The sequence below is a fragment of the Salvelinus namaycush genome, chromosome 5, assembly GCF_016432855.1.
Source record: "Salvelinus namaycush isolate Seneca chromosome 5, SaNama_1.0, whole genome shotgun sequence".
NCBI classification, from domain to species: domain Eukaryota; kingdom Metazoa; phylum Chordata; class Actinopteri; order Salmoniformes; family Salmonidae; genus Salvelinus; species Salvelinus namaycush.
This window is the reverse complement of record NC_052311.1, coordinates 15,067,527-15,092,758: the sequence shown is the minus strand read 5'-3', so window position 1 is coordinate 15,092,758 and position 25,232 is coordinate 15,067,527. Positions and strand designations below refer to the sequence as shown.

Below are 25,232 nucleotides of genomic sequence, written 5' to 3'. Positions count from 1 at the left end.
TTACGCCTTGGAGAAGCTGCTGCCTTCTGCCCGTCTTATGTGACTACCTCAATATTAGGATGTGAGGCACAAAAGCTTTCCTCTGTGGTAACAGAAAAGAGAAAATCAATCTAACTGCCCTTGCCTATTGTCCTGTGTGTGTGTGTGGTGTGGAGAGAAAGAGACGTGATGCAACGCTAGAGTGTGTGTGTGTGCGCGCACATGCATGTGTGATGTGTCTGTGTTTGTTTACCTTGCTGTGTCTCAGCAGTGCTCTTGCCACACACAGTAGTTGTCTCTCTCCCACTGAGAAGTTCTCTCCGTTCTCTGTCACCTCGGACTGGAGGGAGTGGGGCAGTTGGCTGATCTGAACATGATGAGAGACAAAATGGAGTCAAAACACAAGCCACATATATCGTTTTCAACTGTTAAAAAAATCTCTAGTGGGGAACTTTAATCTTACACGGGTCTAGGATTTGTTATCAATTACTGTCAGCATTAGTAACACTATCAGAAGGTGTACAAGGCAATGAATAAATAGTATGATGTCAACACATAAGGACTACTTGACATTTGTATACTGACATTATCAATATATTGGGGTTAAACTGACATAGGAATGTATTGCTTACTCTATTTATGTTAACATTTACCATCTATCCCTACTTACCATCTCCTTTATATGGGTCCTCTCAAGTGCATTCCAGATCTGGGGATCTGAGTATTGATTCCATGGGTCCAGATTGGACCTATTTGATAAGGAAAAATAAGAATAAAGAATCAATCTCCATATTTGTAAACAAGCCTAGATAACAGTGCAACAAGAGTCCGGTGAAGTTGCCCATGGGGTCAGTTTGACATTTCCCCCACTAATGGTTAAAGGGATACTTTGGAATTTTGGGAAATGTCCTATTTACCAAGAGTCAGACAAACTCATGTCATGGATACCATTTGTATGTCTCTGTGTGCAGTTTGAAGGAAGTTGACGGTAGCATATTGTTAGCTTAGCGCAATTGCTGGAAGTCTATGAGTATCTACTACTCAGCTCCTCTCAAAAGCATGGAAATTAACCTAACTATTCAAAGGCTGGGTGGTTAGCACTTTGTAGTCTAAGTATTCATTACAAGTATATATGAAATTATAATGTTTTTATTATAGTTATTTCTGGAACTATTTTCTCCGGACTACGCATTTCATTCATCGACGGTGGGCGCAAGCATAGGCTGTGCGCAAGTGTAAACACAGCAGGCCAGCTGAGACAGCGGCAGTTTGAACGAGTTTGCTAGATAGATATCAAGTAACCAAAGTGTGAGAAGATAAACCTCACAAAAGAAAAAGAGTACATCAACAGACAGCCAATGCTCGTCCGGAGCAAATATTTTTACCTCGCAGCCGTGACTGTGAAGATTGTTGACACTGCTGGAAGTTAAAGGCATAAAAAAATAAATGCTAACCTCCTTGTTATTGTAATGGTGAGAGGTTAGCATTTCTTGGGGTGTGATATTTGTGCGTCTATCTTTCTCAGTCATCATTATTCACGATTCATTCTGGACTATCCGTAATCATGGTAGCATCCACATTAATGTAGAAGTGTTAAGAAACATTCTATTCTTATTTACAATAAAAGTGACTCCAAAATGACAACACGTTATTTACCATTAATTTCTATTGGGTACAAAATAACCAGAAACACAACCAAAACAAACAGCAAATGGAACCAACAAATTTAAAGGAATATGGGACAAAACACTAAACTATTGACTACTTTAATACAGATAAATGAATTTGTCCCAATACTTTTGGTCCCCTAAAATGGGGGGACTATGTACAAAAAGTGCTGAAATTTCTAAAACGGTCCACCCGACATGGATGAAAATACACTCAAATTAAAGCTGACAGTGTATCATTTCAAATCCAAAGTGCTGGAGTACAGAGCCAAAACAACAAAAACATGGTCACCTTCCCAATACTTTGAGCTCACTGTATATTTTTGGAAAGTTGAAAGCTTCCAAAGTTTTGAATAGAAAAAGGTCATTCAAGACGGTTGAAAGCCTTTTCAGCATCAACAGACATTATTGATAAATCGATATCTTGTTATTTAGCGTATTGTATTGAACTGAAACATGTTATTGTATTTGTTTGTAAGGGTCTATTTTTTATAAACCTTGTTTGATTGAGTTGCCATGAATATAACGTTAGCAAGCTAGATAACAACACTCCGACCAAGGATCTCTGAAAGTTAATGGTTTGCTCTGATTTTTTATAACTAGGGGACTATTATGAGAGGATCAAACTGACAAGCCATAAGATGAGACGTTTCCTGACGGATACAGCGGTCCCATCAGTGGCCATTCTACGCACGCCAGAACAAAGTGGAATGGGGGTAAGTGTGATGAGATCTTACATTATCTGATTGATTGAATAGTAGCTAGCTGCTCTCATGATAAAATGTGATAGGCCTGTCACTTTTCTTGTGGATAGGCTGTCCATTACATCTGTGATGCCCTCCGCTCAAAGCCAAAGAAAAGCAGAGTACAACAAAATGACTAAGAATGCTCAAAACTATGTGCTCTCCTTTTTTCATTATTCAACATTGAGTGGTGCCATTATTTTAGTCTTTATTCAACTTGATTCAAGTACTTTCCAACTAATTATACATTTTCCACATGCTTGAGAAACAAATAGATTGACTTGACTTTATAGTGTTAGCTATGTAATGCATGACATCATGCCACTAAATCAGAACATCTATTATGGCCTTCTTCAAGTGTGTTCTTCTTTGTATATTTCAAATGATTTCCCCCATTTCCTGTTCCCTTTATTGCTCACTCTGGTTTAGATAGAAGACGTGCCTGCCGTGGACAGTCCACAAGGAACGGACTCCATGTTTGCTGGAGTAACATCACATTCAGAACCAGAATAGAGGACAAGCCTCAACTTTTGCTGGTAAGTACTCAAAATATGCAATCAATGTTTACACTTCAGCACTTGTTTTGTCATATTAGGATGGTAATGCAATCATTGATGTGTCCAGACACATCTATTCTAACAAATGGACAGGTAGCCTGACTGCCCCTCCAGGATAGTTTTGTTGACTTGGGTAAAGTGGAGGGTTTATACCATTCACTGTAGACTACCACTGGACATAACAGCACCCCCATACCATTCACTGTAGACTACCACTGGACATAACAGCACCCCCATACCATTCACTGTAGACTACCACTGGACATAACAGCACCCCCATACCATTCACTGTAGACTACCACTGGACATAACAGCACCCCCATACCATTCACTGTAGACTACCACTGGACATAACAGCACCCCCATACCATTCACTGTAGACTACCACTGGACATAACAGCACCCCCATACCATTCACATAGACTACTACATAACATCACCCCCATACCATTCACGGTAGACTACCACTGGACATAACAGCACCCCCATACCATTCACATAGACTACTACATAACATCACCCCCATACCTACTTTGTACTGTCTATTTTATTGTACATTTGACCTTTTATTGATGTGCATTGTTTGAATGTCTATACTGTGGTGTAAAATACATAATGGTGTTTGCCTCTTCATCGATTGTCATGTCATTACATAGGTATACGCTGTTTTGTTGGCTTCTACCAATTTACCTTAAGTATTCAAATGTTACTGACACATGGATCTGACTGCTATATTTCATAATAAAAATAAGATGTTGTAGCATACTGTAATGAATCACTTCTAGCAGATAGAACCAATACCACCTATTTTGTTCCTAAGGGCATTTATTTCAATGATTTGACAGAATTGGTTAGGCAATGTCTGGCTGTGAAGCTGAATGTAAAACTCTTGTTCCCTCGTTCCAGTCGCTCTCCCTTCAGTGCCCACTCAAACACCAGTCGATATGCAACCAGCCTGTATTGACTAAGAACAAATAAGTTATTATTCATGAGTCGTTTGATCAAATCAAATAGTTTATTATTAGATTATTTGTATCTGAGTGCAATTATGAAACAACAAAAGTTACCGATAGATTATCTTCTTTATATTTTGTTACTGTGTGGTGGGACAAGCAAGAATAATGTACTTACCAGATAAGACAGCTGTCCATTCGGTCCAGCAGGTATGGGCTGGTTCTTACAGTTTCATTTTGGGATATGGAAGAATGTCTCTATAACTCCAGGATTGATAAGCGCAGAAAATTCCTCAGGGTTTTTTACAGTCTCTGGGTGCCTTGCTTTCTTTGTCATAGATATCAAGCCCCCCCAGTACGTAAATTAGGAAGTTGATAGAATCTCATTTCATAAAATATAGATTACTATGTATACCTTTGTTAGACTATAAATGACCAACCACATAGCTTTGTAGTAGTCAGGTCTATTTCCCTGCTTTTGAGAGGAGCTGGCTAGTAGATACCCATAGACCTCCAGCAATAGTGCTAAGCTAACGATATGCTACCTTCAACTTCCTTCAAACTGCACGCAGAGACATAAAATGGTATCCATGAGTTTGTCTGACTCTGGGTAAGTAAGAAATTACCCAATATCCAAAGGATCCCTTAAAAGGTTAGGATTGGGGGAGGGGAAGCTGATCCTACATCTGTACCTAGGGGAATCTTAGGTAAATCATTAATACATACCTGATAGTGCCAATGAAGAGAACGGGCTCCTGGGGAATGACTGACAGCTTGCTTCTCAGGTCTTCCAATCCGATCTGTGCAATGTTGATGTCGTCGATGGTGATGGAGCCCCCAGTCAGCTCCACCAGTCTGAAGAGAGCTACGCCCAGTGAGGACTTCCCTAGATAGATAGAAACGGGGGGTTGTGAGTGAACTACGATTAGTTCGGATAGATGATAACCACATCTACATGTGAAGATTACAGTTCACTGGATAATGATTACTTTTATTTTATGATAATCTTTTTGAATGAGAATCATTAGAAAACAAACACCATTACCATCAATTAAACCCATTGTTATTACATTATTTCTTAGTAAATACCAGGTAAACACCAGCGGAAACAAAGATAATAAAATGAAACATTAACGATGTAAAACGATACATGGGAATAACGGAGGGAAGTACCTGAGCCAGTGCGACCCACAATGCCGATGGTCTCCTCTGGCAGGATGTTAAAGGAAAGTTTCTTGAGCACCAGCGGCAGGTCGTCCCGGTAACACATCTCCACGTCCTGGAAGGAGATCCGTCCCTTATCTGGCCAGCAGGGGGCAGGAGAGGAGGGTCCAGTGATCTGCTGCGGCGCCTCACCTTCCAAGGTCTGAGACAGAAAAAAATAGATCCAATATGGAGTGCTAATCTCTGTATCTCTAATCCCATGAAGTAAAGACCTCTACCTCTCAATAGAACTGTAATTTATAGATCTCTAAAAGCTTGTTGGCACTTTGAGAGAAAAAAGTTGTTCCTCTGATATGAGGGTGTTTATGTTTTGATGGGTGTTGTGTGAAACAGGTCCTGTCATGTGCTGTGATGTGTGACGGGCCACACACTGGGTTCCATCTGCTTCCTGCTGGGCCTCTCAGAGACTGGGTGTGCACCAAACGGCACTCGACGCCCTATACTGTGGACTACTTTTAACCAAACCCTATGGGCCCCTGATCAAAAGTAGTGCACTACATAGGGAATAGGGTTCAATTTGGGATGTACTCTGTGTCTGTCTGGAGCTTACCATGACCAACAGCTTTGTGTTATTGGGATTGGGTTATGTGTGTGTGCATGGGTGTGCCGCGCGCAGGAATGTGGATTTAGAGTGTGTGTCTGCATGTGAGTATGCTGTGCCTGTATGTGTGTGTTGCTTCATCTGTGCCTGTGTCCTGCTGCGCTAAGTATATAAGCCTGTGTTTGTTTGTGTCACACCATGTGTGTACTTTCGATTCAGCCACACATGGTTCAGCCAATCAGCAACCCTTCCCCCGACTGTTGGCAGCAGCCCCTGGTGTCATTAGGCCTACCTACCTTTATATAATGATTGATCCTCTCCACTGACGTGAAGCGAGCCTCAGTCTCTGACAGCAATCTCACGGTAAACTGAAACAGACCGGTCAGCTGGAGAAGAGAGAGACAGCGAGAGAGAGACAGACACAGACAGAGAGACATAGACAGACAGAGAGAGAGAGAAGTGATTAGTCAATGATTAACACCCTCACACCCTATTACAATCAACCCAGGCTCACGTCAACACTAGTGTTGGTCACTGTGTGCGGTGATACCATTTGGATGAATGAGCAGCACAAACCATAAACCTTTACGGCCCCTAAAGACAGACATACAGTTGAAGTCGGAAGTTTACATACATTAAAACTCGTTTTTCAACCACAAGTGTGGTTAATCCTTGGGAGCAATTTCAAAACGCCTGAAGGTACCACGTTCATCTGTACAAACAATAGTACGCAAATATAAACACCATGGGACCACGCAGCAGTCATACCGCTCAGGAAGGAGACGCGTTCTGTCTCCTAGAGATGAACGTACATTGGTGCGAAAAGTGCAAATCAATCCCAGAACAACAGCAAAGGACCTTGTGAAGATGCTGGAGGAAACGGGTACAAAAGTATCTATATCCACAGTTAAACGAGTCCTATATCAACATAACCTGAAAGGCCGCTCAGCAAGGAAGAAGCCACTGCTCCAAAACCGCCATAAAAAAGCCAGACTACGGTTTGCAACTGCACATGGGGACAAAGATCGTACTTTTTGGAGAAATGTCCTCTGGTCTGATGAAACAAAAATAGAACTGTTTGGCCATAATGACCATCGTTATATTTAGAGGAAAAAGGGCGAGGCTTGCAAGCCGAAGAACACCATCCCAACCGTGAAGCACGGGGGTGGCAGCATCATGTTGTGAGGGTGCTGTACTGCAGGAGGGGCTGGTGCACTTCACAAAATAGATGGCATCATGAGGTAGGAAAATTATGTGGATATATTGAATCTTCACCTCAAGACATCAGTCAGGAAGTTAAAACTTGGTTGCAAATGATGGGTCTTCCAAATGGACAATGACCCCAAGCATTACTTCCAAAGTTGTGGCAAAATGGCTTAAGGACAACAAAGTCAAGGTATTAGAGTGGCCCTCACAACCTGGCCTCAATCCTATAGAAGTCAGAAGTTTGGACACACCTACTCATTCAAGGGTTTCTTTATTTTAACTATTTTCTACATTGTAAATAATATTGAAGACATCAACACTATGAAATAACACATATGGAATTATGTAGTAACCAAAAAAGTGTGAAACAAATCAAAATATATTTTATATTTGAGATTCTTCAAAGTAGCCACCCTTTGCATTGATGACAGCTGTGCACACTCTTGGCATTCTCTCAACCAGCTTCACCTGGAATGCTTTTTCAACAGTCTTGAAGGAGTTCCCACATGTGCTGTATACTTGTTGGCTGCTTTTCCTTCAATCTGTGGTCCAACTCATCCCAAACCATCTCAACTGGGTTGAGGTTGGGTGATTGTGAAGGCCAGGTCATCTGATGCAGCACTCATCACTCTCCTTGGTCAAATAGCCCTTACACAGCCTGGAGGTGTGTTGGGTCATTTTCCTGTTGAAAAACAAATGATAGTTCCACTAAGCGCAAACCAGGTGGGATGGCGTATCGCTGCAGAATGCTGTGGTAGCCATGCTGGTTAAGTGTGCCTTGAATTCAAAATAAATCACTGACAGTGTCACCAGCAAAACACCACCACACCACCTCCTCCATGCTTCACACTGAGAACCACACATGCAGAGATCATCTGCTCACCTACTCTGCATCTCACAAAGACACGGCGGTTGGTACCAAAAATCTCAAATTTGGACTCCGCAGACCAAAGGACAGATTTCCACCAGTCTAATATCCATTCCTCGTGTTTCTTGGCCCAGAAAGTCTCTTCTTCCTATTGGTGTCCTTTAGTAGTGGTTTCTTCGCAGCAATTCAACCACGAATGCCTGATTCACGCAGTCTCCTCTGAACAGTTGATGTTAAGACGTGTCTGTTACTTGAACTCTGTGAAGCATTTATTTGGGCTGCAATTTCTGAGGCTGGTAACTCTAATGAACTAATCCTCTGCAGCAGATGTAACTTTGGGTCTTCCTTTCCTGTGGTGGTCCTCATGAGAGCCAGTTTCATTATAGCGTTAGATGTTTTTTGCGACTACACTTGAAGAAACTTTCAGTTCTTGAATTTTATGGATTGACTGACCTTCATGTCTTAAAGTAATAATGGACTGTCGTTTCTTTTTGCTTATTTGAGCTGTTCTTGCCATAATATGGACTTGGTCTTTTACCAAATAGGGCTATCTTCTGTATACCACCCCTACCTTGTCATAACACAACTGATTGGCTCAAACACATAAAGAAGGAAAGACATTCCACAAATGAACTTTTAAAAAGGCACACCTGTTAATTGAAACGCATTCCAGGTGACTACCTCATGAAGCTGGTTGAGAGAATGCCAAGAGTGTGCAAGGCTGTCATCAAGGCAAAGGGTGGCTACTTTGAAGAATCTCAAACATAAAATATATTTAGATTTGTTTAACACTTCTTTGGTTACTACATGATTCCATATGTGTTATTTCATAGTGTTGATGTCTTCAATATTATTCTACATGGAGAAAAAAGTAAGAATAAAGAAAAACCCTGGAATGAGTAGGTGTGTCCAAACTTTTGACTGGTACTGTATATAACATCAAAAAGCCTTCATAAAAACATTCCCATAAAGGGCAGTCAAAATAATTCACCGATAGCAAGGACACACTCTAGCAGTGCGTGTCTGTTTACATGCGTGTGTGCGTGTTTACATGCATGTGCATGAATGTGCTTTTGTGTGTGTGTACCTGCACGGCATAGGATATAGCCAAGCCTGCGTAGGCTGGGGGGATCTGGTTGTGCATGAAAACGATGAGCAGGGCTACGGTGGTGATGAGAATGATGCTGATCAGGTCCAGTCGTACAGCCAGCCAGCGCATAGCACAGCTGAACAGATAGTGGGAAGCCTGGTTGGTGTCCAGTAAAGCCTGGTACCTGAGATACACAGAGATAAACCAATAGGAATGGGTAGTGAAAGTCAACGGACCAATAACAGACTTAGTGGAAGGCTGCTCAGTGCCCACATTAGCTCAGCAGAAATCAAATGCTACTCAACTCAAAAGTCCAGGAAATGTTACTAAGGGAGGTTATCTCATTATTAGTTGTGCAATTTGGGCGGCACCTAGCCTAGCGGTTAAGAGCGTTGGACCAGTAACCGAAAGGTTTCTGGTTCAAATCCCAGAGACAACTAGGTAAAAAAAGTGTTGATGTACCCTTGAGCAAGGCACTTAACCCTAATTGCTCCTGTATGTCGTTCTGGATGAGAGCGTCTGCTAATTTAAAAAAAAATGTAGACGTCTGTTGGGCGAAGTTAACTGGACATGAACTGTCAAAACCAATGTCTTATCAGTGTTTGAAAACACGTCCTGTGACAGATAAAGAAAGTGTCTTCCTATGAGCGCTATACGGTATATTAGTGTACTGTTCTCACCTGTGCAAGAAGTCGTCCCCTCTGCCATAAGCGTGAATGGTGGACAGCCCCTGGAGACTACTGGTGATGTGCGAGGTGAAAGGTGATTGGCTGATGTTCTCCAGACGCTTCAGCTCGCGAATCAGAACCCTAGTCAGACAAAGAGGAAGTGGAACGTCAAGTCTATTACTTAAACGTACCAGAGCACCACTTTAGGGATGCTAAAGAAGTCCACTCACTCACCATTTCTCTAACCTCTGACTCTGTGACCCCCAGACAAACCTCTACTGTTCAACTCTGTTCAACTCACAATGATGCCGCTGCAGTGGATAGCTGCAGTCTTACGGGCTCCTGACCAATTCTGCTATTTTGTGTTTTTTTACGCTGATCTTATACATAATGTTTCTGCCATAATTTCCTATGACTGAAAACAGATTCTGGACATCAGAATAGCAATCACTAACATCGATTTGAATGAAGATTTCTGCTTCTACAAGTCGGCAGCTCTAAACGTTCTGCTTATCCCGGACCAGGCCCTGATCCCCAGGACACGAAAGAGAAAGCGCCGGCGAGTCACAAGACTACGTCGGCGAGCAAGTAGACCGCCATTGCCGTCTGCTTTTTTTGGTGAACGTGCAGTCACTGGAGAACAAACAGGGAATACAGGGAAACTGAAATCTGTTTTACCTCATTTTTACTAGCATGTCACCTGTGCAACTAGAGGCAACAAATCTCTAGATCATGTTTACTCCACACACAGAAACCCATACAAGGCCCTCCCTCGCCCTCTCTTCGGCAAATAAGACTATAACTCTATCCTCCTGATTCCTGCTTACAAGCAAAAACTCTAACAGGAAGTGCCAGTGACACGCTCAATACAGAAGTGGTCCAATGAAGTGAATGCTAAGCTACAGGACTTTTTCACTAGCATATGTTCCAGGATTCATCCGATAACATTGAAGAGTTTACCACGTCAGTCACCGGCTTCATTCATAAGTGCATCGACGACGTTCCCACAGTGACCGTATGTACATACCCCAACCAGAAGCTATGGATTACAGGCAACATCCGCACTGAGCTAAAGCTGCCGCTTTCAAGGACCGGGACACTAATCTGGATGCTTATAAGAAATCCTGCTACGAACTTCGACGACCCATCAAACAGGCAAAGCTTCAATACAGGACTAAGATCGATTCCTACTACGCCGGCTCGAATGTAGTCGAAACTCACACATAGCCGATGTGAGTAAGACTTTTAAACAGGTCAACATTCACAAGGCCGGGGGGCCAGATGGAATACCAGGACGCGTACTCAGAGCATGCCAACTTGTTTCAAGCAGACCACCATAGTCTCTGTGCCTAAGAACTCCAAGGTAACCTGTCTAAATGACTATCACCCCGTAGCACTCACATCTATAGTCATGAAATGCTTTGAAAGGCTGGTCATGTCTCACATCAACACCATCATCCCAGACACCCTGGACCCACTCCAATTCATATACCACCCCAACAGATCCACAGATGAAGCAATCTCTATTGTACTCCACATTGCCCTCACCACCTTAACAAAAGGAATACCTATGTGAGAATGCTATCGATGGGGCTATAGCAGAGCGGGTCGAGAACTTTAAGTTCCTCCGTGTCCACATCACTAAGGAATTAACATGGTCCACACACACCAACAAAGTTGTGAAGAGGGCACGTCAGTGCATCATCCCCCTCAGGAGGCTGAAAACATTTGTCAAAAAGTTCTACAGCTGCACCATTGAGAGCATCTTGACTGGCTGCATCACAGCTTGGTACGGCAACAGCAAGGAACCCACCGCAAAGCGCTACAGAGGGTGGCGAGTACGGCACAGTACAACCCTGGGGCCGAGCTCCCTGCCATCCTGGACCACTATACTAGGCGGTGTCAGAGGAAGGCCCCAAAAACTGTCAAAGACTCCGGCCACCAAAGCCATAGAGTGTTGTCACTGCTACCGCATGGCAAGCGGTACCAGTGCACCAGGTCTGGAACCAACAGGACCCTGAATAGCTTCTACCCCCAAGCCATAATACTGCTGAACCAAACTGCTAAATAGCTAATTAAATAGTTATCCGGACTACCTGCATTGGCCAACTCTCTTGCACGGACTCAACCCACACACTTGCAAGTACTTCCACTAACATCCTAACACACACATAGCACAGGCACACACGCATACTGAGGCCGCACAAACACATACTGCTGGTACTGTCCATTATCTATCCTGTTCCCTAGTCACTTTACAATGTTATTCATTGTTTATTTGTTCCTTGTGTCACTATTTCTATATTTTATCTTCACTCTGCATTGTTGGAAAAGGACACGTAAGTAATCATTTCACTGTTAGTTTAAACCTGTTGTTTACGAAGCATGTGACAAATAAAATATGATTTGATTTACTCTGTGACCCCCCAGCCAAACCTCTACTCTGTGACCCCCCAGCCAAACCTCCACTCTGTGACCCCCCCCAGCCAAACCTCCACTCTGTGACCCCCCCCAGCCAAACCTCCACTCTCTGACCCCCCCCAGCCAAACCTCCACTCTGTGACCCCCCAGCCAAACCTCCACTCTGTGACCCCCCAGCCAAACCTCCACTCTGTGACCCCCCAGCCAAACCTCCACTCTGTGACCCCCCAGCCAAACCTCTACTCTGTGACCCCCCAGCCAAACCTCCACTCTGTGACCCCCAGCCAAACCTCTACTCTGTTAACTCCAGCCAAACCTCTACTCTGTGACCCCCCAGCCAAACCTCCACTCTGTGACCCCCCAGCCAAACCTCTACTCTGTTAACTCCAGCCAAACCTCTACTCTGTTAACTCCAGCCAAACCTCCACTCTATGACCCCCCAGCCAAACCTCCACTCTGTGACCCCCCAGCCAAACCTCCACTCTGTGACCCCCCAGCCAAACCTCCACTCTATGACCCCCCAGCCAAACCTCCACTCTGTGACCCCCCAGCCAAACCTCCACTCTGTGACCCCCCAGCCAAACCTCCACTCTGTGACCCCCCAGCCAAACCTCCACTCTATGACCCCCCAGCCAAACCTCCACTCTGTGACCCCCCAGCCAAACCTCTACTCTGTGACCCCCCAGCCAAACCTCCACTCTGTGACCCCCAGCCAAACCTCTACTCTGTTAACTCCAGCCAAACCTCTACTCTGTGACCCCCCAGCCAAACCTCCACTCTGTGACCCCCCAGCCAAACCTCCACTCTGTGACCCCCCCAGCCAAACCTCCACTCTATGACCCCCCCAGCCAAACCTCCACTCTGTGACCCCCCCAGCCAAACCTCCACTCTATGACCCCCCCAGCCAAACCTCTACTCTATGACCCCCCAGCCAAACCTCCACTCTGTGACCCCCCAGCCAAACCTCCACTCTGTGACCCCCCCAGCCAAACCTCCACTCTATGACCCCCCCAGCCAAACCTCCACTCTGTGACCCCCCCAGCCAAACCTCCACTCTATGACCCCCCCAGCCAAACCTCCACTCTGTGACCCCCCAGCCAAACCTCCACTCTGTGACCCCCCCAGCCAAACCTCCACTCTGTGACCCCCCAGCCAAACCTCTACTCTATGACCCCCCAGCCAAACCTCCACTCTGTGACCCCCCCAGCCAAACCTCCACTCTGTGACCCCCCCAGCCAAACCTCTACTCTATGACCCCCCAGCCAAACCTCTACTCTGTGACCCCCAGCCAAACCTTAGGGAGGGTTAAACATTTTAATTTCCCGTTGCAAAAATGTTTTCCATTGCGTGTTCTAAGGAACCCGATTCAACTTGTGAACTCATCACCAAACCAGACACACTAGATCAGGACAACAACAACATCGTGAAATATCTAGGTGGTCGAGGAGAGGGTTGACAAACACTGCATTATAACTCCAATGACAGTGCAGTTATCTGACAGGTTAGTGGACTATGATATGATGAGAGGACACAGGGGAGTCAGAGTGTAATTCTGCCCAGGACAGGACAACCATTTCCTGGCACAGCTCAGGCCATTCCTTGGCTCCGCTAGAATCATTTCTGATTGATGTGTGATTTTATGAGCCACAGACCCACACTACCACGACACTCGACTGAGTCAGCAGGGAAGTGTGAGAGAGAGGGTTTTATTGACAAAGGTGGGGTGGAGTTCTACTTTTAGGTCCATAGATAGGATAGGCTGCACATGTGAATAACAAGTCTGCTCATGAATCATCCCCGGCGGGAGGGAGGGAGGGTTGGAGGAGAAGAGGTCAGGGCATTAAAGAACATGACACTCCTTGTTCTGAGACAACCTACACAAACATGTTTATGCAGTTGGAACTTTCATCTCACGATGCCAGCTGGCAAAGTACACCACATCAACAAATGGGACCCGTCCCAAAAAGCACGTTATTCCCTATATTGTGCGGGCCCTGGTCAAAAGTAGTGCACTATATGGGGAATGGGGTAACTATATGGGGAATGGGGTAACTAAATCCATCTCTACACTTATCGTCTTTAAATCAAAGCACGCACGAGCATACACACACACGTATAAATCGATTGGTTGTAGCCTGACCTGGAGACGCGGTTGACAATGAGGAGGAAGGCTCCCAGGGGCAGGAGGGAGATCAGGAACCAGGGGAATACGATGCCCACCATGACCAGGCAGAAAAGCACCAGGGTCATGTTCTGGAGAAGCATCTCAGCCTGCATGGCCAGACGGACATCCACTGTGGATGGATGGATGGATGGTTGGTTAGTGAGTGAGTGAGTGAGTGAGTGAGTGAGTGAGTGAGTGAGTGAGTGAGTGAGTGAGTGAGTGAGTGAGTGAGTGAGTGAGTGAGTGAGTGAGTGAGTGAGTGAGAGAGAGAGAGCGAGAGAGAAAAGGAGACCGAAAGAAAGAGAACACAGAGGGAGAGAGAAAACAAAAAACTGTCACATCACACTGTGTTGTCTGGGTGGTATGGGGACCTCAAGGCTCGGAGTATGAAGTCAAGGCAAGACACCTCACCCTCGTCCATGTCTCGGGAGAAGCGGGTGAGAATGCGGCCCAGAGGTGTCGTGTCAAAAAAGCGCATGGGGCTCAGGAGGAGGCGGTGGAACAGCTTGTCGTGGAGCACCGAGGCAGCCCGAACAGTGCACTGTCAGACAAACACAGTGGTGTTTCAACACGGAGCCAGACAGAACACTGGTAAACAGATGGGTTGTCGGGACTTGGGAAAGCTCAACACCCAGTCGCAACAAATGCAAACATACAGTAGTAGGAGTAGACATTAGAGAATTGTTGCCAGCATTCACAGCTATGTACACACACTAGCTAACGCTCATATGACATGTTGCTAATGCTAGTTGGCCATATGTTGTTGTTGTTGATGTGTCCCTATTAGTAGTCACTGTGCTGTTAAGAGCAAGTGGAAAGTTTCTTGTGTCAGGCAAACTGTCAAATCATCAGACATGAATTAATGTCTGGCAGGCTGACACAAAGGTTATGAACCCATGTCTAGGTTAACGCAGTGAGAAACATCTGGCAGAAATGACTTTTGGCAGGAGAGAACACATTCAATCTATTCATAGAATATGCAACACTCCCACATTCACGTTACAGCTAAGGGTAAAAAAAAAAGAAAAGATTAGCCATCTTCGGGAAAAGTTTGTGTCACACAATTACGTGAGGACATAACCTCTGTAATGGGCTGTCAGGAAAGTTTAACAAACACAGGGGACATATCCAAAGGGACAGGGACACACAGCGGCACACGCACACACACAGCCATTAAAGCAGCGTGTCACGGCACTGGACATATAAATGGATTTAGCCTGCAGGCACTTTCAATTATAGTAGTGCAACTCATGAAAATGTCTTAAAGACAAATAGAGAGAGTCAAGGTTGTACCACAACAACTTTGCACTTCTTTCCTTTGAAACGGGCCTGAGCGTAAATCAATGAAAACCTGACTTATGGAGACTATGGTTACATCCAGAATGGTATCCTATGGGCCCTTGTTAAAAGTAGTACCCTGGAGTGAATCGGCCAGTGATGCACTCTCCTTTGACAGGCCATAGAGTGCATCAATGAATGATCCTGACATTTCAAGATGAGAGAACAATCCACAAGAACCACTCTAAAAGACATTTGAGCAAGATGCTTACCTTGACGAACACTAGCCCCCTCATTGTCTTCAGGAAGAGAGCGGCCCCCATGGACATCACATAAACTCTTGAGTAGTATTGAACGTGAGGGTTGAGCCTCATGCTGTCGCTTGCCAACCCCGCCAATGTTTCATTGGTTTCGTTCTCCAGGATTAATGATGTATTCTGAGGGCAGATGGAGGGATACACACAAGGCATTTCTATCCAATGAAGGAAATAAATTAAACAAAGCCAGCTGAGACAGAAGACATGAAAGAAGCAGCCATTTGGGTAATGTCGCTATTCCAAACACATCCTTCAATCAGACACGGACGACAGCTTCGCAGCACATCTGGTTTTTGCCGGCTCGTCTCGTTTTAATTACGTTTACAGAGACACCGGTACTTTTTTAATTACACGTGCTGAGATTAATGCTCTCACTTTCCCCACTACAACTCAGTGATGCACAGAAGTCGTTTTACTTGTGGGAGACAGCCTGCTACAGTATAGACATCCCTCAGAGTAGGCAGAAGTTGTCCTATCCCACTAACACAGCATCAGATATTTCTTTCAATTCTAATAAGTATTGTAGGTAGGGTAATCTGATCCTAGTTATGTGTCTGTGTGTAAGGCCATCAGAAAATCCAAACTCACCCCACTGCCCTGGCGGATCCAGTAGCTCAGCCACCAGTTACTGAAGGCGATGCTGCCAGTGGTGAAGAGGAAGAGGATGACGTTGATGATGAAGGCACAAGGGCCTCCAGCCGCATTGATGTAGGCCTTGTACACATCCCAGGCCACGGCACCAGAGCCCTTCTCCTCCGCTTTCATGAGCTGGTCTGGAGAGAAGAAAGGGAAGGAAATAAGGAAGGAAATAAGGAAGGAAATAAGAGGAAGGAAGGAATGAAGGAAGAGAGGAAAGAAGGAAGGAAGAGAGAGGAAGGAAGAAACCTGTGAGTAATTTCCTAATTTCAAGCCAACTGTTTTAAAGGGAACACATGAACACATTCTATTTGGCGCGTTCGAGTCTCACCTCCTTTCCCTTTCTCCACCGGAGGTCTGGCAACTTTGGCGAAATTCTCGGTGGTCTCAACCTTTTCATCTCCCTCTTTCTTCTCCTTATTCTTCAGGTTTGTTTTCACCAGGTTCTTTTTCACCAGGTTCTAGGAGAGCAAGCCAAAGAGACCTACAGCATAAGACAATCGGCCAAGTCATAACATTGCCAGTAAGTAATTTAAACAGAGATATTGGTGACAGGGTCTTTAGCAGTGTGACACCGATAAATCAATGCCGACCTAAATAATGAAAAGCCCTGTATGCATTAACATTTCCCAGCCACCCACTTGGCTTCTCCTGCCTCATGAATTACGCAGGATGTGATGTACGATAGTGTTGTGTAAAGAGGGATGGAAAAAGGTGTTTTTACATCGAGGAGAGCTGGGCTAGCCTAGTCCCAGATCAGTTTATGCTGTCTTGCCAGCTCATGCCAATGCATGACAATGACCATAGGAGTTGGAAAGGCTAGCCTGGTCCCAGATCTGTTCGCAAACAGATCTGTGATCAGGCTAGAGCTGGACATGCGCTCCGTGGTTGGCATTACCTCCTGCTGTACGCTGTTGAAGAGAGTGGCGTAGTCACGGTCTCTGCCCATAAGCTGGGAGTGGGTGCCATGCTCGGCAATCTGCCCGTCCTTCATCAGAATCACGTGGTCACACTCTGCCAGGTACTGAGAGAGGGTCAACACCAGTGAGATCTGGGATTCTCCTGATGAAGAATCCTGGGCTATAGTATGCTCCTCTATATTTCTATATGGCTTCCTTTCCTCAGCCTTCTATTTTCGGGACAAAGTCTTGAGAGTCGTCAATGGGAGACTTGTGTGAAAACTCAAGTTGCACTATAATCACCGACCTAGGAGGTCTACATAGGGCCTCTCTCATTTCTTTTCAGATTAGGCGTCCCAAAGATATACAAGAGAGTAGTTAAGAAAGCTATTTCAGATCATGAATGCCATTTCCTATCATTTGGCCATAGTACACAAGTCACTTATTTGCTGCAAATTCTTCTGTTTCTCACATAAATACAATTTGAATTGATCATTCAGATAATCAGAAGCTCCTCTTACCTGCAGTTGGTGTGTGACAAAGATGGTGGTCTTGCCCTTGGACGCCGTGCGGATGGCATTGTGGAAGAGGTGAGAGCCCACGTGGGCGTCCACGGCACTGAGAGGGTCATCCAGGAGCAGGATGGGCCGCTCGCTATACAGGGCACGTGCCAGGCTCACCCGCTGGCGCTGCCCGCCACTCAGGTTGGCACCCCTCTCACCTATCTTGAGTGAAAACATTGGGACAATGTTGACAAAATGTATCAAGGATAATTTCTGATTGATAGGCTTCACACAGAGGCAGCAACAGACCAGACCAGATATGTACTTACATAACACTTTATCATGTTCTCTCATAAAACACCACAATGCACCCCAAAGCATTCCATCTATAAATGCATGTACTACTTACTAGCCTGTTACATGGTAAATACACTTTCTGCTACTTTGGTATAGTGTAAGGCAAATGTATTGTACAGAATGGCCAGAGTTCATATTGAGAGCATCTCCAGCAGAGAGATGCAATAGTGGTCTGATACATACCTCAGTCATATCCCCATAGGGCAGCTCTGTCAGATCAGGGATCAGGCAGCAGGCAGAGACCACAGCATTATACCTAATAAGGAAACACAGCCAAGGACATAACTTAACATGAGAGGGAAACGCAGTCATGGTCCAGAGAAATGAGTAAACCATGAGTTAGAAATGAGCCTTTGGCCCTTCTGAATGTGAAACTATCAAACTATGACATCCAAACGTGACTGGTCATGGACTACAGATGAAAATGAGCCGTCTACCTAAATCCAGCACTAAGACACCTCTAAATGGTCTGCGTTGTTGCTTTCATTGTGTACTGTTCCATAATAAATGACTCAAAAGTCATAAACACGAATCAATCAATCTTACTTGTCTTCGTCATATTCTTTTCCGAACAGGATGTTCTCTCTCAGTGAGTCATTGAGGATCCAGGCCTGTTGAGCCACATAGGCAAAGCCGCCACTGGCTGCCACGTTGCCCTCCAGCAGGGTCATCTGTTGCGCACCAGAGATAAGACTCATGTTAAAACATACTAGAGGTAAAGCTGACCTGGGCTTTCACGAGAGGGAAAATACTTGAACTGCGTTTGATTGCCCGGTACAACGGAACAGTCCCAAAAGTGCAAAAGTCAAGCTTAATCAAACGCACCTCAAATGCTTTCCAGTCTGGTTTGTAGGGGAATGATATAGAACCTCACCTGTCCCAGCAGAGCAGACAGAAGAGAGCTCTTTCCGCTCCCCACAGCTCCACATATTCCTACCAACGCCCCCTGCAGATCAGAAGGATACCAGGGAGTATTGGTATGGATTTGTAATTGAAACGCACTCAGTCCATTTCAAAAGGAAAGAAGTTGCTGACTCCCTCCAATTGTCTACTCTTTCAGTCGTTCTCTTTTTTATGAGTTGTGCTACTATAATCAAATGTGCCTGCATGCTAAATCCATTTATCTTTCCAGTGCCGGTGACGCAATGCTTTAGAGCAGTGGTATTCAAACTTTCTCAGCAGGGACCCAATTTTTTTCCGCCAGAATTTCGGACGACACCATTGTTTTGGGCACAAATTTCTAGCAACCCCACCCCAAATATAATGACACATCCTTAAAACCTGTACATTTTGTGGACCCCAGGAAGAGTAGCTGCTGCCGCAAAAGCTAAAAATAAAATTCTCAGATGGAATAAAAAATATATACAGTACCAGTCAAAAGTTGACACACCAACTCATTCAATGTTTTTTCTTTATTTTTACTATTTTCTAAGTTGTAGAATAATAGTAAAGACATCAAAACTATGAAATATCACATATGGAATCATGTAGTAACCAAAAAAAGTGTTAAATACAAATATATTTCAGATTCTTTAAAGTAGCCACCCTTTGCCTTGATGACAGCTTTGCACACTCTCGGCATTCTCTCAAAAATGACTTGTGTCCTGCACAAAGTAGATGTCCTAACCGACTTGCCAAAACTAGAGTTTGTTAACAATAACTTGTGTCATGCACAAAGTAGAGGTCCTAATCGACTTGCCAAAACTAGAGTTTGTTAACAATAACTTGTGTCATGCACAAAGTAGATGTCCTAACCGACTTGCCAAAACTAGAGTTTGTTAACAATAACTTGTGTCATGCACAAAGTAGATGTCCTAACCGACTTGCCAAAACTATAGTTTGTTAACAAGAAATTTGTTAAGTGTATGTAAACTTCCGACTTCAACTGTATATATTTTACATCAACAAATAACCTTCAAGTCATTACATTTTCATCTCATATAAATATGAAAGAAACAAATAAATACATTTACTAAATACAATTTTCAGAAAATGTTTGAATACAATAATCTGTCCTCTGATTTCTTTGTTCCAATTGTATTCATAAAAAAATATATGTTTTGCAAACCCCACTGCGTTCCCCCCAGACCTTGAACACCACTGCTTTAGTGTGTGTGTGTATGTGTGTGTGTATATGCAGGTTTGCATGTGTGCGTGCATGAATATATTTGTCAATGTGTACAAGCATTTGTGTAGGCTGGTATGAATGGAAATCAGGGTTGTTTTGTGCGCGAGTGAGTACACCTGTCTGATTGATGGTGCTTGTTCGAGCAGTTTACCTTCTTGACGCGCAGATCGATGCGATGTAGGGTTTTGTGCAGCGGTGGGCGGATGATGGAGCTCTGGGTAGAGGAGATGGTGCTCTGGGGACTCTCCTGTTCCATGTGGGTAAGGAGACTCTGTCCGTTGGGACCCTCGTTGTTTCCCTTACCCTCTTCTGCTGTGATATACAAGCTCAGTTTCTCCTTGCGCAGTACTCGATTCATTCCACCTCTCTTGCACTGCTTCTTGGGGACAGGGGTGGCTTTGGCGGGAGCTTTGGCCTTCTCCCAGGCCAACGTGGCGTACCGGAACTCCACGGCGTTCATCGGGTCATCCGTTTTGGCCAACACAACCTCTCGGTCCTCCATCAAGAAGAGTCTCTGTTGACATGACATATGATATACTGTATGATATATGGAGAAGATTCATTAATGAACATGTCTATTTTGAAGTGTTATGCTGACAACAGTCCATCCTGACTGAACGCTACAATCATTCCCAATTTTGTACAACAATCTTGTCTGTCTTTCATTTACCTGAAATCGGTTGACTGCCACAGAACCCTCTGATAATGCTCGTACAGCCAAGGGAGTGACTTTGAGGGCAAAGGTCATGGAGTTGAAGACTGCAACAACGGTGAAGGCCTGAAGGGAGCAACATAGGGGGGAGTGGTCAAGTAATTTCACATTTAGTGGAATTCCACATATTTAAAAGCTACTGGGGAGCTTTCTATTGAAACAAACAACAAAAGCTACTGGTAGATATTGAAGTCACTTGACTCTTGAAAAGCTAGTGACAGCTGAGGGGAGGGGTTTACCTGGGCAGCAGTGAGGTCAAAACCCAGGGCCATGTGTAGAGTGAATGTGCAGACACTGGCGATCACCACAACGATGGGGGCCACGCCCACTGTGAGGCTCTGAACACAACCAGCCCTCTCCAGTATCCTCCTCTCCTCAGATCGCACCGCTGGGGGGGGGGGACAGAAAGAGAAAGCGTCAGAGAGCGAGGCAGAGAGCGGCAGAGAGTGAGCGAGGCAGAGAGCAAGCGAGGCAGAGAGCGGCAGAGAGAGCGATCGAGCGACAGAGAGAGAGAGCGCGCGACAGAGAGAGCGAGCGACAGACAGAGAGAGAGCGAGCGACAGACCGAGAGAGAGCGAGCGACAGACCGAGAGAGAGCGAGCGACAGACCGAGAGAGAGCGAGCGACAGACCGAGAGAGAGAGAGCGACAGACCGAGAGAGCGAGAGCGACAGACCGAGAGAGCGAGAGCGACAGACAGAGAGCGAGTGACAGACAGAGAGCGAGTGACAGACAGAGAGCGAGTGACAGACAGAGAGCGAGTGACAGACAGAGAGCGAGCGACAGACAGAGAGCGAGCGACAGACAGAGAGAGCGAGCGACAGACAGAGAGAGCGAGCGACAGACAGAGAGAGCGAGCGACAGACAGAGAGAGCGAGCGACAGACAGAGAGAGCGAGCGACAGACAGAGAGAGCGAGCGACAGACAGAGAGAGCGAGCGACAGACAGAGAGAGCGAGCGACAGACAGAGAGAGCGAGCGACAGACAGAGAGAGCGAGCGACAGACAGAGAGAGCGAGCGACAGACAGAGAGAGCGAGCGACAGACAGAGAGAGCGAGCGACAGACAGAGAGCGCGAGCGACAGACAGAGAGCGCGAGCGACAGACAGAGAGCGCGAGCGACAGAGAGCGCGAGCGACAGACAGAGAGCGCGAGCGACAGACAGAGAGCGCGAGCGACAGACAGAGAGCGCGACAGACAGAGAGCGCGACAGACAGAGAGCGCGACAGACAGAGAGCGCGACAGACAGAGAGCGCGACAGACAGAGAGCGCGACAGACAGAGAGCGCGACAGACAGAGAGCGCGACAGACAGAGAGCGCGACAGACAGAGAGCGCGACAGACAGAGAGAGCGACAGACAGAGAGAGCGACAGACAGAGAGAGAGCGAGCGAGCGACAGAGAGCGAGATAGCACAGACAGAAAATAGACAATGAGCTCTTCTTGTATTACCACTGTAGAGTCTTTCAGGAAGTTACGCCTGGCACTGTACAGTTATATTCAGCCCCAAACAACATTAGAGAGAGTCACTTACAGTCATGGCCAGAAATAAGAGAGACAAGTTGGGCCTCGCGGCCATAAATGGTATGAAATGGACTTTTAAAATTGTGGGCCATTGGCAGTTGTCCAAGTCAAGTGGCTTGTCATCCATGATTGTGTACATCTTCTAAATGCATGTGTTGGCTGCTTCACTCAACAGTCCATTCAGTGCACTCTGGCTCCAAGCCAAGGTTTATTTATTTCTAACACAGCCAAGGCTACTACGTGCTCCAGGAAAGCTATAACATGACTGCACTCCTCCTAAAACATATTTCATATTATTCTCCAGGGACTCACAGCACTGTTGTTGAATTGCCTTTGTAGAAGCTGCTACATATACAATGTATATTTTTATCAGCAGGTGGAATAGGGCCGTAAACTAACAACAGTAACTGAAGAGAACGATATCAGAACTCTTGATATGAAACACTCGATAGCCCTTAAGATGAATGTCCAATTAATGATCATAATAATAGGTATTATCACTATTATCCAAACAGCGGGCTGTTATGAGGATATGAGTCCAACCTGGCTAATTACAGTTATGATTAAAAGCACCAAACGCTTCTTATCCACAATGTAAGGCAGAGCCTCGTGAGAAATGTCCCCCCTCCCTCTCTAATTCTTCAATCTCCTCTAAGTGGAACAACCCTCTGCAGGTCTTAAGTATGAAAGAGCTTTAAACGCTTTTCAAATTAAACTTTGGGCGCAGTGATCCAATCAGGGCTTGTGTAATGTGGGAAGCCATGGAGGAAATCTGAGCCAATGGAACCTAACGTGAATGGAGTTGCCGGGTCAATTCCGGGGATGAATCTAATTTGAATTGATGATTGGAGGATTTGAACTAATGGATTTCAGGTAACGGGTTGAATTTCCTGGACTGACTGGAATTGAAATAGAATTGGCCTAACAGAGAAGAAAATGTAAATAAAGTCAAATAAAGGAAGTACGAATTCGAGAGGCGCATTCTCAGCTGGAAATAATCACTCTAACCCAGACGCAAAAACAGGAAGTGAGTACTATGATTTTTGCTGTGTCACTGGGACAGTGCTGTAAAAATGATGACTGCAGAGTCACTAGCCCCCGGGCCATAAACATGATGACTGCAGAGTCACTAGCCCCCGGGCCATAAACATGATGACTGCAGAGTCACTAGCCCCCGGGCCATAAACATGATGACTGCAGAGTCACTAGCCCCCGTGCCATAAACATGATGACTGCAGAGTCACTAGCCCCCGGGCCATAAACATGATGACTGCAGAGTCACTAGCCCCCGGGCCATAAACATGATGACTGCAGAGTCACTAGCCCCCGTGCCATAAACATGATGACTGCAGAGTCACTAGCCCCCGTGCCATAAACATGATGACTGCAGAGTCACTGACCCTGTGCCATGATGACTGCTGAGTTACTGGCCCTTTGTCATAAACATGATGACTGCTGAGTCACTGGCCCCGAGCTATAAACATGATGACTGCTGAGTTACTGGCCCTTTGTCATAAACATGGTGACTGCTGAGTCACTGGCCCCGAGCTATAAACATGATGACTGTTGAGTCACTGGCCCCGAGCTATAAACATGATAACTGTTGAGTCACTGGCCCCGAGCTATAAACATGATGACTGTTGAGTCACTGGCCCCGAGCTATAAACATGATGACTGTTGAGTCACTGGCCCCGAGCTATAAACATGATGACTGTTGAGTCACTGACCCCGAGCTATAAACATGATAACTGTTGAGTCACTGGCCCCGAGCTATAAACATGATAACTGTTGAGTCACTGGCCCCGAGCTATAAACATGATGACTGTTGAGTCACTGGCCCCGAGCTATAAACATGATGACTGTTGAGTCACTGACCCCGAGCTATAAACATGATGACTGTTGAGTCACTGGCCCCGAGCTATAAACATGATGACTGTTGAGTCACTGGCCCCGAGCTATAAACATGATAACTGTTGAGTCACTGGCCCCGAGCTATAAACATGATGACTGTTGAGTCACTGACCCTGTGCCATGATGACTGCTGAGTTACTGGCCCTTTGTCATAAACATGATGACTGTTGAGTCACTGGCCCCGAGCTATAAACATGATAACTGTTGAGTCACTGGCCCCGAGCTATAAACATGATAACTGTTGAGTCACTGGCCCCGAGCTATAAACATGATAACTGTTGAGTCACTGGCCCCGAGCTATAAACATGATAACTGCTGAGACACTGGCCCCATACCATAACATGATGACTGCCGAGTCACTGGCCCCGTGCCATAACATAATGACTACTGAGTCACTGGCTCCGTGCCATAACATGATGACTACTGAGTCACTGGCCCTGTGCCATAACATGATGACTACTGAGTCACTGGCCCCGTGCCATAACATGATGACTACTGAGTCACTGGCCCCGTGCCATAACATGATGACTACTGAGTCACTGGCCCGTGCTATAAACATAATGACTACTGAGTCACTGGCTCCGTGCCATAACATGATGACTACTGAGTCACTGGCCCCGTGCCATAACATAATGACTACTGAGTCACTGGCCCTGTGCCATAACATAATGACTACTGAATCACTGGCCCCGTGCCATAACATAATGACTACTGAGTCACTGGCCCCATGCCATAACATGATGACTACTGTCACTGGTCCTGTGCCATAACATGATTACTACTGAGACACTGGCACCATACCATAACATGATGACTGCCGAGTCACTGGCCCCGTGCCATAACATAATGACTACTGAGTCACTGGCCCCGTGCCATAACATAATGACTAC

At 45.5% G+C, this 25,232-nt stretch overlaps 1 protein-coding gene across 2 annotated transcripts in view; it reads right to left on the bottom strand.

Moving 5' to 3' along the window:
- wu:fb13g09 (multidrug resistance-associated protein 5) overlaps nt 1-25,232 on the bottom strand; it is a 53,942-nt gene that overhangs the window by 4,965 nt on the left and 23,745 nt on the right. For both annotated transcript variants that reach the window (XR_005476954.1, XM_038993638.1), the window contains exons 8-27: nt 21,151-21,299; nt 20,870-20,977; nt 20,351-20,713; nt 18,946-19,017; nt 18,618-18,742; nt 18,255-18,327; nt 17,733-17,936; nt 17,211-17,336; nt 16,644-16,773; nt 16,265-16,449; nt 15,632-15,796; nt 14,493-14,622; nt 14,058-14,211; nt 9,509-9,637; nt 8,826-9,012; nt 5,961-6,050; nt 5,073-5,265; nt 4,626-4,785; nt 650-728; nt 233-346 (exon numbers count right to left, since the gene is read on the bottom strand). Coding sequence is in view for 1 of the 2 variants with exons in the window: in XM_038993638.1 (XP_038849566.1) it covers nt 233-346; nt 650-728; nt 4,626-4,785; nt 5,073-5,265; nt 5,961-6,050; nt 8,826-9,012; nt 9,509-9,637; nt 14,058-14,211; nt 14,493-14,622; nt 15,632-15,796; nt 16,265-16,449; nt 16,644-16,773; nt 17,211-17,336; nt 17,733-17,936; nt 18,255-18,327; nt 18,618-18,742; nt 18,946-19,017; nt 20,351-20,713; nt 20,870-20,977; nt 21,151-21,299 (2,936 nt within the window). In the remaining variant the exon portion in view is untranslated. The remainder of the gene's footprint in view (nt 1-232; nt 347-649; nt 729-4,625; nt 4,786-5,072; nt 5,266-5,960; nt 6,051-8,825; nt 9,013-9,508; nt 9,638-14,057; nt 14,212-14,492; nt 14,623-15,631; nt 15,797-16,264; nt 16,450-16,643; nt 16,774-17,210; nt 17,337-17,732; nt 17,937-18,254; nt 18,328-18,617; nt 18,743-18,945; nt 19,018-20,350; nt 20,714-20,869; nt 20,978-21,150; nt 21,300-25,232) is intronic.